Genomic DNA, 15,464 nt, shown 5'->3' with positions numbered 1-15,464 from the left:
GGACAATCCATGCGAGCACAGAAGTCCAATAACAAAACACGCGGTTCAGATCGGGGCCATTCCTCCCAATCACGCCCTTCCAGGTCTCACTGTCATTGCCCACGTGAGCATTGAAGTCTCCCAGCAAAACGAGGGAATCCCAGAAGGTATGCCCTCTAGCAACCCTCCAGAGACTCCAAAAAGGGTGGATACTCCAAACTGCTGTTCGGCGCATATGCACAAACAACAGTCAGGACCCTTCCCCACCCGAAGATGAAGGGAGGCCACCCTCTCGTCCACGGGGTAAACCCCAATGCACAGGCTCCAAGTCGGGGGGCAATAAGTATGCCCACACCTGCTCGGCGCCTCTCACCGGGGGCAACTCCAGAGTGGTAGAGAGTCCAGCCCCTCTCAAGGAGATTGGTTCCAGAGTCCAAGCTGTGCGTCGAGGTGAGTCCGACTATATCTAGCCGGAACCTCTCGACCTTGCGCACTAGCTCAGGCTCCTTCCCCTTCAGAGAGGTGACATTCCCGTCCCAAGAGCCAGTTTCTGTAGCGAGGATCAGACCGCCAAGGTCCCGCCTCGCCACCACCCAACTCACACTGCACCCAACCTCCTTGGCCCCTCCCATAGGTGGTGAGCCCATGGGGAGGAGGACCCGTTACCTCTTGGGCTGTGCCCGGCCGAGCCCCATGGGTGCAGGCCCGGCCACCAGGTGCTCGCCATCGAGCCCCACCTCCAGGCCTGGCTCCAGAGGGGGGCCCCGGTGACCCACGTCCGGGCAAGGGAAAACGTCGTCCAAAGTTTTTGCTCTTCATCGAAGGTTTGTTGAACCTTCACTCCAAATTCAATAATCCATAATGACAAAGTGAAAAAACACTCTCAGTAAGTTTTTCAAATTTATTACATTTACTTATTTAGCTGATGCCTTTAACCAAGATGACTTGCAACATTTATGATACAATTGGTTATATTTATTTTGATTTTCCAAGTGACTTGCTTATGGTCACACAGTGTCAGTGGCAGGATTTAAACCCACAACCTCAACGCTTGAAGTCCAAAATCTTAACCACTACGCTACATTGTCTGTCTTATTTGCATCATTAAAACTATTAAAATTATTTTAAAAAATCAAAAACTAAAATCTCTTGTTCATATAAGTATTCTGACACCACGCTGTGATCAAGCACATCTCATTTACATTAATTATCATTGAGATGTGTCTAAAAACTTGACTTTGGGAAAATTAAATGATTGCAAATAATTTAGAAAGGCACTCAGGCCTGTATATATCATGTCCCATGATTCACTGTCAATGTCAGGTCAAATATCAAGTATTGAAGTCCAAAGAACTCTCTGTAGACCTCGGCAATAAAATTGTGGTGAGGCAAAGACCAGGGCCAGAGTATAAAACCAACTCTAAAGCTATGTGTGTTCTCATGTACACAAAGGGTTAACCAGACAAGAAATATCTTGGTCTAGGAAGTGACCAAGATCCCAACTGTCACTTGAAATAAACTTCAGAAGTCGTTTGCTAAGATGGAAAACATGTCAAAAGGTTTTCAGTAACACTCCATCAATTGGGTGTTTATTGTAGAGTAGCTAGATGAAGGCCAGTCTTGAGAACAAGGCATACAAAAGCCCACTTAAACTTTGTAATGATGAGGAAAATGATTATCAGATATGAAGAAACAAAGGTTAAGCTCTTTGGGCAAAACTACAAACATTATATCTGATGAAGACCAGGCACTGCTCATCACCTGCCCAATACCATCTCTATGGTGCAGCATGGTAGTGGCAGCATCAAGCTATGAGGGTGCCTCTCAGGGGCAGGGACAGGGAGACTGGTCAGAATTAATTTCTTTGAGGGGGCGGCACATTCACACATGTGCCCTGTTAAAAGGGTCAGAATAAGAGGAGACTGCACTGGTATAAGGGGTATGAAAAACGATCAGCAGAAGGAGAGAAAAAGAGCCAGAGGTTAAAAGGGTTGAAGAGAAGTAGGCAGGTAGATAAGAAAGAGAAAGAGAGAGCTGATGCCTAAGTGGGCAAGTAAGAGAAAAGAAGATGGCAGACAGTCAGGAAGACGGCCCCTTTGGAGGGAGTGTGTGGCCGATGCTTGGGGCTGGTGAAGTGGATTAATCTGGCTGAGCATTTGAGGGGTACAGTGCTCGATGAGGCGACTTGCCGCATAAGTCCGGGAGGGTGGCAGGAGTCAATAAGGTCCAGAGTTGGAGCCTTATTGGAGCCATGGACAATAGGGACCCGAGCCTGAGAGCCATGGACAGCAGGGATCTGGACCCATGGTAGGATTGTGGTAACTGTTGATTAGGCATCTTCTTCCCCTGCAAAGCCTGGTTAGGATAAGGGTAGGAGATGCCACGATAACTGGAAGTACTGGGAACTTGATTTTTAAGGATGGTTTTCCTTGCCCGGGAGTTTTAACCTCAGCTTTAATAGAATAATTTATTTGATTTATGTTAACATCCATTATCACTTTTTTATTGGAATATTAAGTTATGGAACTTCTGACATACTGCACTTTGTTTTGAACACTATTTTGTTTGGATTGTGTTAATAAAGGCACAATGGCACTTTATCACCTACCCCTTGCTATGTGTATGTCCTCATTTGTTAGGCTATTTCCTCAGATACATTATTGGCAGTAGCAGGTTCAACAGGCTCCCCAGAAGGACCCGGTAGCATTGGGCTGAATCACACCGCCACAAATGTATATACTTTAATGCAACAAACATAACTGACAATACTGACAAATAGAAGTTTACTAAAGAGGAATTTAATATTACATCTGCCATCACTGCTTCCTCTCTGCAGGTTAAAATGCTAACAAGCAGTGGACATAAAACTTGAAATGAAAAACAAACAGATTCTTTTCCAGACAAGGGTCCTGTCTGCAAAATTAATGAATGTGCTGACTTTGGACTCAATCTTAAACTGAATAAAACAAAACTGGGACTGGGTTTATTTTATTTTGATTTAGTTTTATGTTAGTTGTTTTAACTGTATATTAGTATTTGTTTTCTCTAAGTGTAGGCAGCAGTGAAGGTTAATAATACTGTGTGTCACTATGCCCTGTCTAAGGTTTATACTCGTATAAATTGTTCGCAAATGAGATATTATTCTTTCATTAATAGTACTAGAAAAATACTTGCGCTTCGCAGTGGAGAAGCAGTGTGTTAAAGAAGTTATGAAACAGGATATATTTACAAAAAAGCGAAACATGATTGTCAATGTAATTGTTTTGTCACTGTTATGAGTGTTGCTGTCATCAAGGATTTGATAATCATTATTGCTTTCAATCAGGTTCGTATTTGGAAGATGTGTTGTGTTCAAGTTACATTCCACGTTTGTCAACTTTTGTAAAGATACAACAGGTTTCATTGATAACTTTTTGTCTCTTCAGAGTTGAAACATTCATAAACATCGAAGTGTCCACTACCCAAATCGCAACCCATGAATCTAAGATGTTTAATAGGCATTCCCGGTTGTCCAAAGGTGTAAAATATTTCCCCATTTCAGTACACTTGAAAGCAACAACGAAACAATTCCACAGCAGCTGTCAGTTCACATGCAGAACCATAGGTTGAGAACTGCTATGGTGGTCCTGTGTAGAATAATTGTCTCCTGTACCATCATTAGTCCACACCTAGAACCTATCCCACTCATTCAGTACATAAGACACAATGTCTCTGTGGATATCAAGGCTGAGACTGATATCGCCATGCAATAAATAAGCAAGAGAAGGGAAGAGGCAGGCACAATCTTGGGGCATAGAATCCACTGGGTACAGGTTGGTGAAATTGTGTTCGACGGTGATCACCGAAATGCACGTTATTCGGGGTAAACTTGCACCCGTTGAGAAAGAAAGTATGAAGGAAGGTGAAAAGTGGGGAAGCAGGGAATGAAAAGCAGAAGTCAGCATCAGGAAGATGTACGTGAGCAAGTAAGGAAGCCCAACGACGACAGCCTTGAATCGGTGGAGTAAAAGAAAAGGCAACAGTCATGAGGAGGGAGACTGGGCGGTCTCTTGGTCTGGAATCCCTACAGATTTTATTTTTTTTCTCCATCCTCTGGAGTTTTTGTTTTGCTGTCCACTCTGGCCATCGGACCTTACTTATTCTATGTTAATTAATGTTGACTTATTTTTATTTCTTATTGTGTCTTCTATTTTTCTATTCTTCATTTTGTAAAGCACTTTGAGCTACATTTTTTTTGTATGAAAATGTGCTATATAAATAAATGTTGTTGTTGTTGTAAGGAAACCCAACAATGTCAGCCTTGAAGTGGTGGTGTAAACGAAAAGGCAGGAGTCACCAGCAGGAAGACATGAAGCAAGGCCAACAATAATAGGCTTGAAGAGGTAGAGTAAAGAAGAAGGGAGTAGTTAGCATGATGAACAGCTGAGGAGGCACATGAGTGCAGGATGTTGTTAATGTACATAGGCAGGGAGCCACCCACGTGGTAAGTGCGCAGACAGTGTCCGTGCGGAAAAAGGAAGGGGAACCAGGGACCGCCCTTGTGTGTCTCTGCAGTGAAATAAATCGCCTGTTAATGGAAATAAAGAATGAAACTGCCAAAAGGAGAAGTCAGTTCCGAAAGTTCATTACAGCATAATGGTGAGAACCGCCAAAAAGAATAAATTTCGAAAGTTCGTTACGGGGCACAGCGTCAAAACTAAACATACTTAACGTTTGTAAGTACAGTGTAAAGAATGAGCATGGGTAATTTGGGCTTCATACATATATTGGAAGTTGCAAAAAAGTGAGAAGGGGTTTCCCCTATCTATATATACATCCTCCTTGGATGTTGCAATAGGACGTGAAAGATAACTAACTTTTGTAAGTAGAATGCAAGGAATGAACACGCAAAATTTCAGCTACCCACCTATATGGAAAGTGGGAGAATTAGTGATGAGACAGTGAGGGCTTTGCTTTATATATATATATATATATATATATATATATATATATATATATATATATATATATATATATATATATATACTGTATGTATATATATATATATATATATATATATATATATATATATATATATAGATTAAGTATAATATACAGGAATATTTTTTTTAATTTATGCTTAATACTTTTAACCCCTATGTTACAGTGATCATGTTTCTTTACCTTTTTTTTTTTTTTTTAAGGATTGCTTTCTTTCTTGTGCCACATAAACCTGCGCAAAAGCATTTCGGACACTTTACCAGGAGAAATGTCAAGTATGTTTTTTGTTTTGCAGGGATTTCTAAGAAAGGGGGGGTGAAAGTATTAGTTGTTTTGGGTAGAGTAAGCTAGTCAGTATACAATATTAAGTTAAAGTTTAAAATGAAAAAAAAAAAAAAAGGCATTTTCAGACCCCGGAAACGCTGGACCCAAGACATAGTAAAGCATCACAGCAGCTGACCTGCTTAATCATAGGGCTTTTCAATGTCTGCTCTTTGTAACCTTCCACCCTCTAACCTTCCATTACCTGGATAAACAGAACACCAAGAACACCTTGGGTAACTGCTGCTTTCGTATCTCTTTTGACTTTTAAGGTCTCCTGACAGAGTCTGTAGATTTGTATGCTGAAAGAACTTTTAATAGGTGCCAAGCATAAACAAATTATTCATGATTTTATTGTTTTTTGTTGTTGGTGTTGTAATTATTTTGTCTCCATTGTGGTTTTAAGGTGGCATTGTATGCAGAACAACCTTTCCACTGTGGGAGAAGTCATGGACTGCTGAAGGTTTGAGGACCATTTAAAAATATAAATGAAAAATTGACAGTGGAAATATCTGACTGTTTGTTATTGTTGACAATATCAAATAATCATTTCAGGCCTACCTCTTGCCTAACAATTTTCAGCAGTACAACACCCAGCAGAACACAACTTTACAACACTGGATTTTTTCATATGCCTTAAACTTAAGCCTAAATAACTTAATATGGAAAGGAGATCTAACATTTCTTCCTCTGTATATGCTCTACTTTATTTTTCTATATCCAAAAACTACTTCCAACTGAATTTAGTACTTGCACAGATGACGTTTTAAGAAAGAAGTAGTGGTACCTTTACACAGGCAAGTATATTTTTCCTCCATCATTGAATTATTTAGTATTCAACAAATAACACACACACACTATATTGAAACATTTAGAGACTTAAGTGAAAATGTATTTGCATCATTTGAACAATCTTGTAGCTGTGAACTTATTTTTCACAAAGAACTCAGTTTCACAACATTCAGAATTCACTAGAAACTCAATTATCTACACTCTCTCCTTCAACTTCTAAAGGTTATTATTAAAAAGGTGAATATTAGTCTTATTAAAAGCAATTAGTCAAAATTATAAAAATGCATTCATAGTTGCTTATCTCACATTATCAGACAATTAAAGAAAAACAGCCTTAAATGGATAAAGTTTGTTTTTAAAAATACACCACAAACTATTTCAAACAATAAAAATGACATGAACTGTAAGTTGATTCAGTTTTTGTACAATATACCTTCCACCTCCTAGGAACAGAAGACCAAGTGACATGTGATGAGCCATGTGGAATCCATAATTCATTTCACCACCAGTCTTCTTATGCAAAAAACGACAAAACTGGAGAACAGTTAAATCCCCGGTACCAGCCATCACCATGGCAAGGGACAAGAGTATGACACTCAAGCAAGTCTGCAAGTTGTAATGTCCTGTCTGTTGGATGGGAAAGTTAAAGAATTTAATGCAATGAAAGGAAAAAAATGTTTTAACTAGATCTTTGAGCAAGATCCATACTTTTAGAAGAATTGTGAATAATTAATCTGGTCTAAAAATGTTAGTTATATAATTAATTTAGAACATTACAGCAATTGGGGTAAGGAGAAGCCAGTCAGTCAAACAGAGCTTGTCCATGCTATTCATGTTGATTTTTCGAAAGTTACATCAAGATGTGATTTGAAGGTTTTTAAAGTCCTACTCTCGACCACACTACTTCACAATTTATTTTATGTATCTATGATTCCTTGCAAAAAAAAAATATTCTAATACTTGTGCACAATTAATCCTTAACAAATATTCAACCATGCCCCCATGTTTTTGTTGAAGAATTTGTTTTAAAGTAAAAGTGAGATCTTTTCCTTTAATACTTTAAAATACTTAAATCATGTTATGTATTAATCTTTCTTTCTTAAACTGAAAATCTTTCAATCTCTCTTAGCCCATTACGCTTACTTTGTTTAGCCTTTTACGCATCTTTCTGCTTTCATATGGTATAATTATGCTGCAGCTATCAGTTTTGTCATGGTAACTTAAAGGATAAGCAATATCACACTACAGACAATGAACGTTAAAATTTTTGTCATTTTACTCTGGACATCATGTCAGTGGCCATTCCTGCAACTGGTAAGTTAAATTATATAATTTTGAACTGGAGAGAAAGTCAGACTTAAAGAATGTAGTTTTTGGATTTTGTTGCCTTGAGGATGTCAGATCACATGATGGTAAAAGTGATAAAAAAAAGTGTAGTTTATATTGAGCAAGACTGACTGTGTTCAATCAGTTGTCACAAAATTTATTTTGCTGGGGTGATTTAACTATGTGTAGGTACTTTTTCACAACAATGACAACTTTGATCATTAGATCAATAAAATAAAGAAGTGAAAATGTTGTATTGGTTTACCCATGTTTGATTTATTTAATATTAAAATTTTAATGAAGACCTCAAAACATTATGTGAAAAATTTGTAATAGATGTTTTTATGACACTGTACTTTTCATTGAAAACTCTAATCTTTAAGGTAAAATTTATTAAAAAAAAAATAAAAAAAAATACCATGCAGTTGCATTAAGTATTTACTTTTGAATATTCAGTTGCACCTCCTTTTTGTACAACAGCAACTGTAGCCTGGGGTAGTTATCTACCAGTATAGTGCATTTTTTAAGAATAACTGATGATATGACACGTCATTGTTGGGGTATGCACTTTACTATTTACAATGAAAAGCACTATATGAAATTAATACTGAATGATCTTAATGGCACATTTGAAGTTTGTAAAATAAACATCTATATTGATAGTTAATACAGGTAGTCCCCAGGTTACGGACATCCAACCTACGACTTATGAACGAGGCCACAGCTGCAACGCATGCGCCTCAATAACTGCCGCTCCGTCATCTTTAGCCTGGGGATGCTGCAAGTGGTGGCTGGAGGGGGGCAATTTCACTGCTCGCACAGTGTAGTGTCCCTCGGTGGTCCATAGTCACCGGGGCCACAGCTATCGCTCGTATGCTGGACGATGGTTCGCTGCCTGCCCAATACACTGCTGCAGCTACTGCTCCTGACTGGACGCAGGCTAAATGGAGCGGAGGGGGGCATTTCACAGCACACACGGCTGGTAATGATACAAGCGGTGACCCAGTTGTGGTTGAACGGAGGCCACTAAGGGTGAATGGGGTGGCAGGGGTAGCATTGTAGTGTGTCTCGGGGAGCTGCCTGTTGAATTGGGGTTGGGATATTCACTAGCCGCCTTTGGCTGCACCGTGTTCGTTCTTGGTGGGCAGACGCTGCAGGCAGCATACTGGCCATCGGACCTTACTCTTACTCTATGTTAATTAGCGTTGTCTTATTTTAATTCTTACTTGTCTATTATTACTCTTTTCTTCATCATGTAAAGCACTTTGAGCTACAATATTTGTATGAAAATGAGCTATATAAATAAATGTTGTTATTGTTGTAGTGGAGGTGACTGTGTGGTGGGTGAGTGATGAACACCCCCTCGCCGCCCACAGTCATTCTCAATAGTAAGCCTGCTTGTACCATTATGCACATAGCAGGAAGTTGTCTCTTGTCAGTACATCAGACGTGTTGACGGGGGCCTGCCTGCTGAGAGAGCATGTATAGAGCACTGTGCAGAAGAGCTCATCTTAACCTTTTGCCTTCACCCTTAAAGAATGTCTCTGAAACACAAATCGGATGCAAGTGCTGGTGATACAGTAAAGAAGAGAAAAACCATCACCATTGAAAATAAAGTAGAAATAATAAAAAGGTCAGAGAGGGGTGAAACTGCATCATTCATTGGCAGAGCACTTGGTTACAGTTGGTCAACAATAGCATTTATTAAAATAATATACCTTTTCCGACTTGCATACAAATTCAACTTAAGTACAAGCCTACACTCCCTATCTCGTACGTAACCCGGGGGACTGTCTGTATTTAATTTTGCTTTTAATGCATAAACAGGCTTGAGAAGCAAGGTAGCTACCATAAGGACAATATGTTTCTTGGAATGTAAAAGACATTTAATCTTTTTGTGCCTATTTCTTTTAGCCCATTATACTTACTCTTTTTAGATTGCTATTTTTTTATGTGTCTTCTGCTTCTGTACAATGAAATTATACTGCACTTTTGTTATAACTTAAAAGATAGGTATCACATAATAGACAACATTAAAACATTTGTCTTTTTGCTCTGGAAATCATGCCAGTGGCATTTCTGCAACTGTTAAGGTTGGTGACAAGTTACATAACTTTGAACTGAAGAGAAGGTGAAACATAAAAGACTGTACTTGTTGGATTTTATTGCCTGACTGCATGATTAGATAGTGCAGGAGAAGGTATTTTACACCACTGCCTAATTACATTTCAGGAGTTTAAAATTTCAGAAGTATCATGAAACCCAATAAACAAACATACTGCCTTACAATGGTGGTGGCAGTAAGAATGTTTCCCAGGTATGTTGACTGACAGCCCATCAGCATCCATTCTGTGTTTGTACTACTAATATGAGACATTAGGCAGATAACCCCCACTTTTATTCCTTTAGTGCAAATCTCCCATTGTTCTTCTTTCCTTGCTTTCACACTGTATAGATTTTACTTCAAGGTGAGTGCACATTGGTTGTCAACTGCCATACACACAAGAATAGCCTGTGAGGCAGACAAATGCAGAATCCTATTTGATATAACTTTAATTGCACCATACTAGGAGAAAGGTCTAATCTTGGTTTGCTTACAAGAAGTTTAATTATAAATTCAAACAGTACCATTTTATTTTGTGATTTGAAATTTTGAATGGGTGATATGACCAAAAGTACTTTAGTCGCTACAGATTTCTAAAACATACCCAGAAATTCCATCTGCGCTAGATACCTTTATGGACCAGAACTCTCTACAAATCCTCTTTACAGTATATTGTTTGCTGTTGATCAACACAAAATCTCTACAATGTTAAATCAAAAACAAATTCTACAGGTCTAAACTATTATTTTGTATGTTACTATATTCTATCACAATAAAAATATGAAAAATACAATGAATTTAACACTCGATCAGGTATTGCCAATGGCTTGGTGATCAGACTGAACATAATAAGTTGACCAATAATAGAAGAAAGTCTAACAACCTTGTTATATTTAGTTTTCTCCCCAATATTTAATCCACATTATTTTTAAAAGTTATCAAGGTTTTGGTTTCAAAAAAGGCAAAAAATAATATACGCACTTACTATTGTGGCTGTGGAAGACGTTAAACAGTGCATGAATTCTTTAACAAATTTGTGCTGAAAGAGAGTATTTAAATTTTTGTGAAATGAATGTACATATATTAACATAAACATAAAAAAATGTTCAAATTAATATTAATGATCATACCAGACAACTGAAGGCCTTCTCATTTGCTGATCCTGCAAACCGAAACCCTAAAGCCATACAAGCACCAGCAATTATGTAGACATGTGCTTGGCTAAACAGAATAAATAAAAAGAAAGACAAACATTAGGTGAAACAACAGTACACAATGCGTACTGAAAATAATAAGCATTAACTTACGCTAGTGTTTCCATATTCAAATCTTCTGATGTGCGTATTTCTTCTGTATGAAAAGACACACTGTTCTCACGTATTATCTGTAGAAATAATATACAGCACATGCAAATGAACATTTATATTAATTTCTCTTTAGATAAGACTTTAATTTCCACTGAAAACTGTAAGAGTAAGTAACAAATATTTCAGTTAAAAAACACATTATTAAAGTTTTAGCATTTATGCTTAGCATAAAACAAAGGCACAGGACTGTATATAAAGTCTTTAGGAAAAGGAAAATCTGAAAAGAAAAAAAAATTACACTGTGTGTGTACGTATGTACATATACACACATATACATATTTATATGTAAAAATATACATTAGGCCTGGGAAGGTGAACTTGTTAATGTTTGCAATTAATGTAGCCTGTTTAATGAACTGGTCAGTGAGGCATTACCATGTTTTTTTTAACCTTACAAAACAATAATACAAAAAAGTTAGTTGTGAATGTAAAGTAATACATACACATCCAGTATTGAATTTATATACCAGATTTTACATTTTTGAAAAAAGAAAAAAATTCTTTGATTTATACACACCAACACAGATGCAGGGGGCGTGGGGGGATTTATGATAGTCCTGGAGCAATACTAAAGAAAAGTGGTGAAGATAAAAATTACTGTCTCTTTTTTCATGTCCTGTTTCTATAAGAAAATTGAATCAATGTCAAATCACAAACATGCAACACATATTTTCTTTGAGCAGCACTAAAACCAAAATAAGTCTCTATCATTTATGTATTTAACTTGCCAGTCTGCCAGGTAGCTCACAGTGCTTACTGCCCTAATATAATGACAAAATTCTATAAAACAGAAGTGTAATGATTAGCCCTACCCATTATTCCAGTTTGCAGTATTTTTGCTAATTTATGCAAAGAACTCAACATAACCATCCAAGTAATGCACAGTTTGTAAGCAAGACAGCTGCTACAGAGAACTGTTTTAGCATGCCAGGAGCAAAAATATAGGTGGAGCAGTGTTTTCCAACCATTTTTCTGTGATGGCACACTTTTTGTAACCCAAAAAATTCCAAGGCACACCACAATTCTACCAACCACAAAAGCATTAAATCTAATAGATGTGCTTTAATTGTCCCAAGGTGGCAGGACTATCGGAGATGCTGGCAAAAGAAAAGCAGCTCGGAGGCTGGCGTTTTCAGACACAGCATTTAGTGAGCACTCTGGACACATTTTCCTAGCTGCTTTGTCCCTTTGCCCGCTCATACAGGCGGTTTAAAGTAGCCCAGCTGGGTAGCTCTCATTGCATTCCAAACACTTAAGAGTATAATTATAAAGATGCTGATGGTGATGAACAATTGGAGATGGCATTTGTGACCTTTAAATAGAAGTTTTAATTTATGACCTTTCAAGAGATGTTTATTCCAAAAACTTCAGTCTTTAGCTGTGCATTTAAACTCTACAGTTGTTTTAACTGTTTAATTTTACTTGGACACGTCTGTGTCTCACTTGCCATACTAATTTGAGAATTAATACACTTTCCTCGTTTTCTTATTGTCTTCTTTTCAACTTTCCTTTGAGGAAGGCATTCAAATTTAGATTGTACTTGCTCAAGTAGTATTTTGTTAAACAGATCAGGTTTCAGGTCATTTTTAAATTTAAAACAAATCTGTTAAATGTTTAAAAATTCCTTTATGTTGATTCTACATTAATTTTGTGATTCAGTGAATATTTACTTCATGATTTTTGTATTTATCCATGTTTTAATGTTAGATGTGATTAATTCCATGCAATTATGACATTAATTCATTTTTTTATCAATTCCCAGCCTGTTGGGAAAATAACATACATGTGGAACAGTACACCAGTGGCTACTGTCATCTTAAAAGTACTCCCCTCATGCATCTATACAATGACTTAAATCACATTCCCATTTCTGGAAGCAGGCCTGGAACTCATTTTCCAGAATACTGTTGAGCAGCTGTCTCACATTTGTTGGATATCAGTTATTTTAGAAAATCTTTGTCCTTTCACCACAGCTTTTAATTTTGGAAATAGCTAGAACTCACAGGGAGCCAAGTTAGGTGAATAGGCAGGATGAGATTGGGTAATCACTTTTTTGGCCAGAAAGTCTCTTGACAGTGAGCGCAGTTTGACTTGGAGCATTGTCATGATGAATAATTCACTTGTCAGGCCACAATATGAGTCTTTTTCTTCGAACAGAATCTTGTAATCTCTTCAGTACCTCTAAATAGCATTGTTGGTTGATTGTTTGTCCCTGTTCTTGGTGAACTACTCACTTGTGATTGAAGAAACACACCAGTATGGTCTTAAACTGTGAGCACGACATGCATGCTTTTTAGGACGCAGTGAACCCAGGGATTTTCATTGAATGCTCCGTCAAATCTTCTCGGCCATCTTTGAAACTCTTATGCCTTTCAAACACACTCGACTTTTTCATAGCATCTTCACTATATGCCACTTGCAACAGCTGTAACGTTTCAGTAGCGCATTTGTTGATTCAACACAAAATTTATTATTAATACAATGCTCTAAATTTCGATCACCCATTTTTTTAATGCCAAAGTGTACATGGAATATCTATTAACTTCCCAACAGTTAACTAACTAACAAACAACTGGTAAGCTTGTAATTCTAGGTATGTATTAGTTCAGACATGTTCAAACGCAATTACTCATGTGATTTTGATACAATTCACGGTTACTACTATACACACACACACACATACACAGTCCAGTAATATTTCAATTCTGATATTAATTTTAAGGTCAAAATATAGTTTTAAATATTGGATTTTTAACTTAGTCTGATCCCATTTTTTATAAAATTGAGAACTGTTTATGGCCTTACGTTTATTTTTTAACGAAGTCCATGCGCCTATCCTTGTCCACAAAATCTCTTGTAACTTTCTTGTAAAAGTCCTCCTCATTTTCCTTTAGGTTTAAAAGTCTTAATCTTCCATTTTGGCAGTCAGTCGGAACAAAAAATAAAAATAAACGGACCGCTACAGTGCACTTGACTTTGAAATTGCTAACTTATTGGTGCCTACAGCCTCTGCATAGAAGAACAGCAGCAACAAGCACCTGTTGAGCTCACATTCACCCCCTTCAGTGCAGCACGGTGCTGTCTGTCTCACCTTGTGCCTTTTCATGGTGGTTTTATGTCCGATCACGAAGACTAGATATGTCACAAACATTCATTAAAGATATTAGCCAGACTGTGGAAAGACAGGGTGTATAATAAATGCAAACATTATATTAGTGACATATAGAGAGATAGCAACAGGCATGCACCAATTACATGCATCAACCCAGTGTGTGAGGGACAGAGCAGTCTGAAGTGAGGTGAGGCTCATCTTGCTGCACCTCGCGTTTCTCCCCTATATTTGATCAGGAAATGCGCAAAACCAGTGATTTTGACTATAAAAATGATAAAAATTATTGGAATCATACAGAAAACAAATTTATTGCACAGACCAGTGGACAGATTTATTTTATGTTATCATTACTAGATTTGTTTTACTTTTCATGATGACAGGTGAGACTGCATGTCCCTGTATGAAGTGCAGTCAAGGTGCCAGAGAAGTGCTGGACTTCCATTAACTACTGATCAAGCTGGCCCTGCAATGAAACTCCATGCTACATTTGCTTTTATCATCATTTGCAGGTAATTAAAGTATTTCCACACATTACTTTTTCGCTTTCTACCTGCAAACATCTGTGCAAAACTCGCCATCGTCAACGACAAGTGCTTACTGCTTCAACACAACGAACCAAATGTGCTCAACAAACAAACACAGTCCTTTACAGAAGTTGCACCATGTGACTATAGTAAGCCCAAGTTACAAGATAACTGCATAGTGAACAGCGCAACGTAATTGAACGCTCAGGGCAACCTACAAACAACCCCTCTGCAAGACTGAACCGATTGAAAGAAAATGCTATTGCTGTTTTTATCGTTTTTACCCAATTTTCGTTCTCATTTTAGTTCGTTCACATATCAATAATTTTTATTTAGTTTTAGTTTCTCTGTTTGCCTTAATTTCAGTTCTCATTCTTGTAAAACGAAAAACAATATTTTTAGTTCTCGTTTTTGTTATGAAAATATCACTAATATACACACACAAGCCCACCAACATCCACAGACCCTCTCCCTTGCAAGTCAGTATGGAACACTACAGGATACAATAAATGATTTTGTACACTGACACTTCATTTATTATTTGTAGCAGTTTCTCCAATACAGGGTTGGGGAGGGGGGTCCACAATCTATAGAGGTATCAGCAGCAAGGTAGGGACCATAGACCAGCCCACGGCATTGTAGTACACACTCTTATTTATTTATTTATTTATTTTGGGATGTGTGATGAAAAGTGGAGAATCAAAGGGAAACTCCATGAAGACATGAGGATAAGATGTAAGCTTGTTTTTAGTTTAGGATGAAAATGAAACCTACTTTAGGCTTAAAGTTAAAATTATATAGTGTTCTGTATTGAGAATTTATTTGCCATTCCACTGAGGTACACATGAACTCAGTATAATGCAATGAATTACAATATATGTCAGCCACAATTTCTTCATTTTGGATATTTATGTACTGAAGTAAAAATCTTACAGATGGTTGAGAGATGAAACTAACTG

General features: G+C 37.5%; 1 protein-coding gene across 2 annotated transcripts in view; it reads right to left on the bottom strand.

Moving 5' to 3' along the window:
* anapc1 (anaphase promoting complex subunit 1) overlaps positions 1-15,464 on the bottom strand; it is a 260,906-nt gene that overhangs the window by 42,605 nt on the left and 202,837 nt on the right. For both annotated transcript variants that reach the window (XM_039748373.1, XM_039748374.1), the window contains exons 35-38: positions 10,810-10,886; positions 10,633-10,723; positions 10,488-10,541; positions 6,506-6,699 (exon numbers count right to left, since the gene is read on the bottom strand). In XM_039748373.1, the coding sequence (XP_039604307.1) occupies positions 6,506-6,699; positions 10,488-10,541; positions 10,633-10,723; positions 10,810-10,886 (416 nt within the window). The remainder of the gene's footprint in view (positions 1-6,505; positions 6,700-10,487; positions 10,542-10,632; positions 10,724-10,809; positions 10,887-15,464) is intronic.

Source organism: Polypterus senegalus, chromosome 3 (assembly GCF_016835505.1).
Source record: "Polypterus senegalus isolate Bchr_013 chromosome 3, ASM1683550v1, whole genome shotgun sequence".
Lineage (NCBI taxonomy): Eukaryota > Metazoa > Chordata > Cladistia > Polypteriformes > Polypteridae > Polypterus > Polypterus senegalus.
This window is presented reverse-complemented; position numbering and strand designations above follow the sequence as displayed.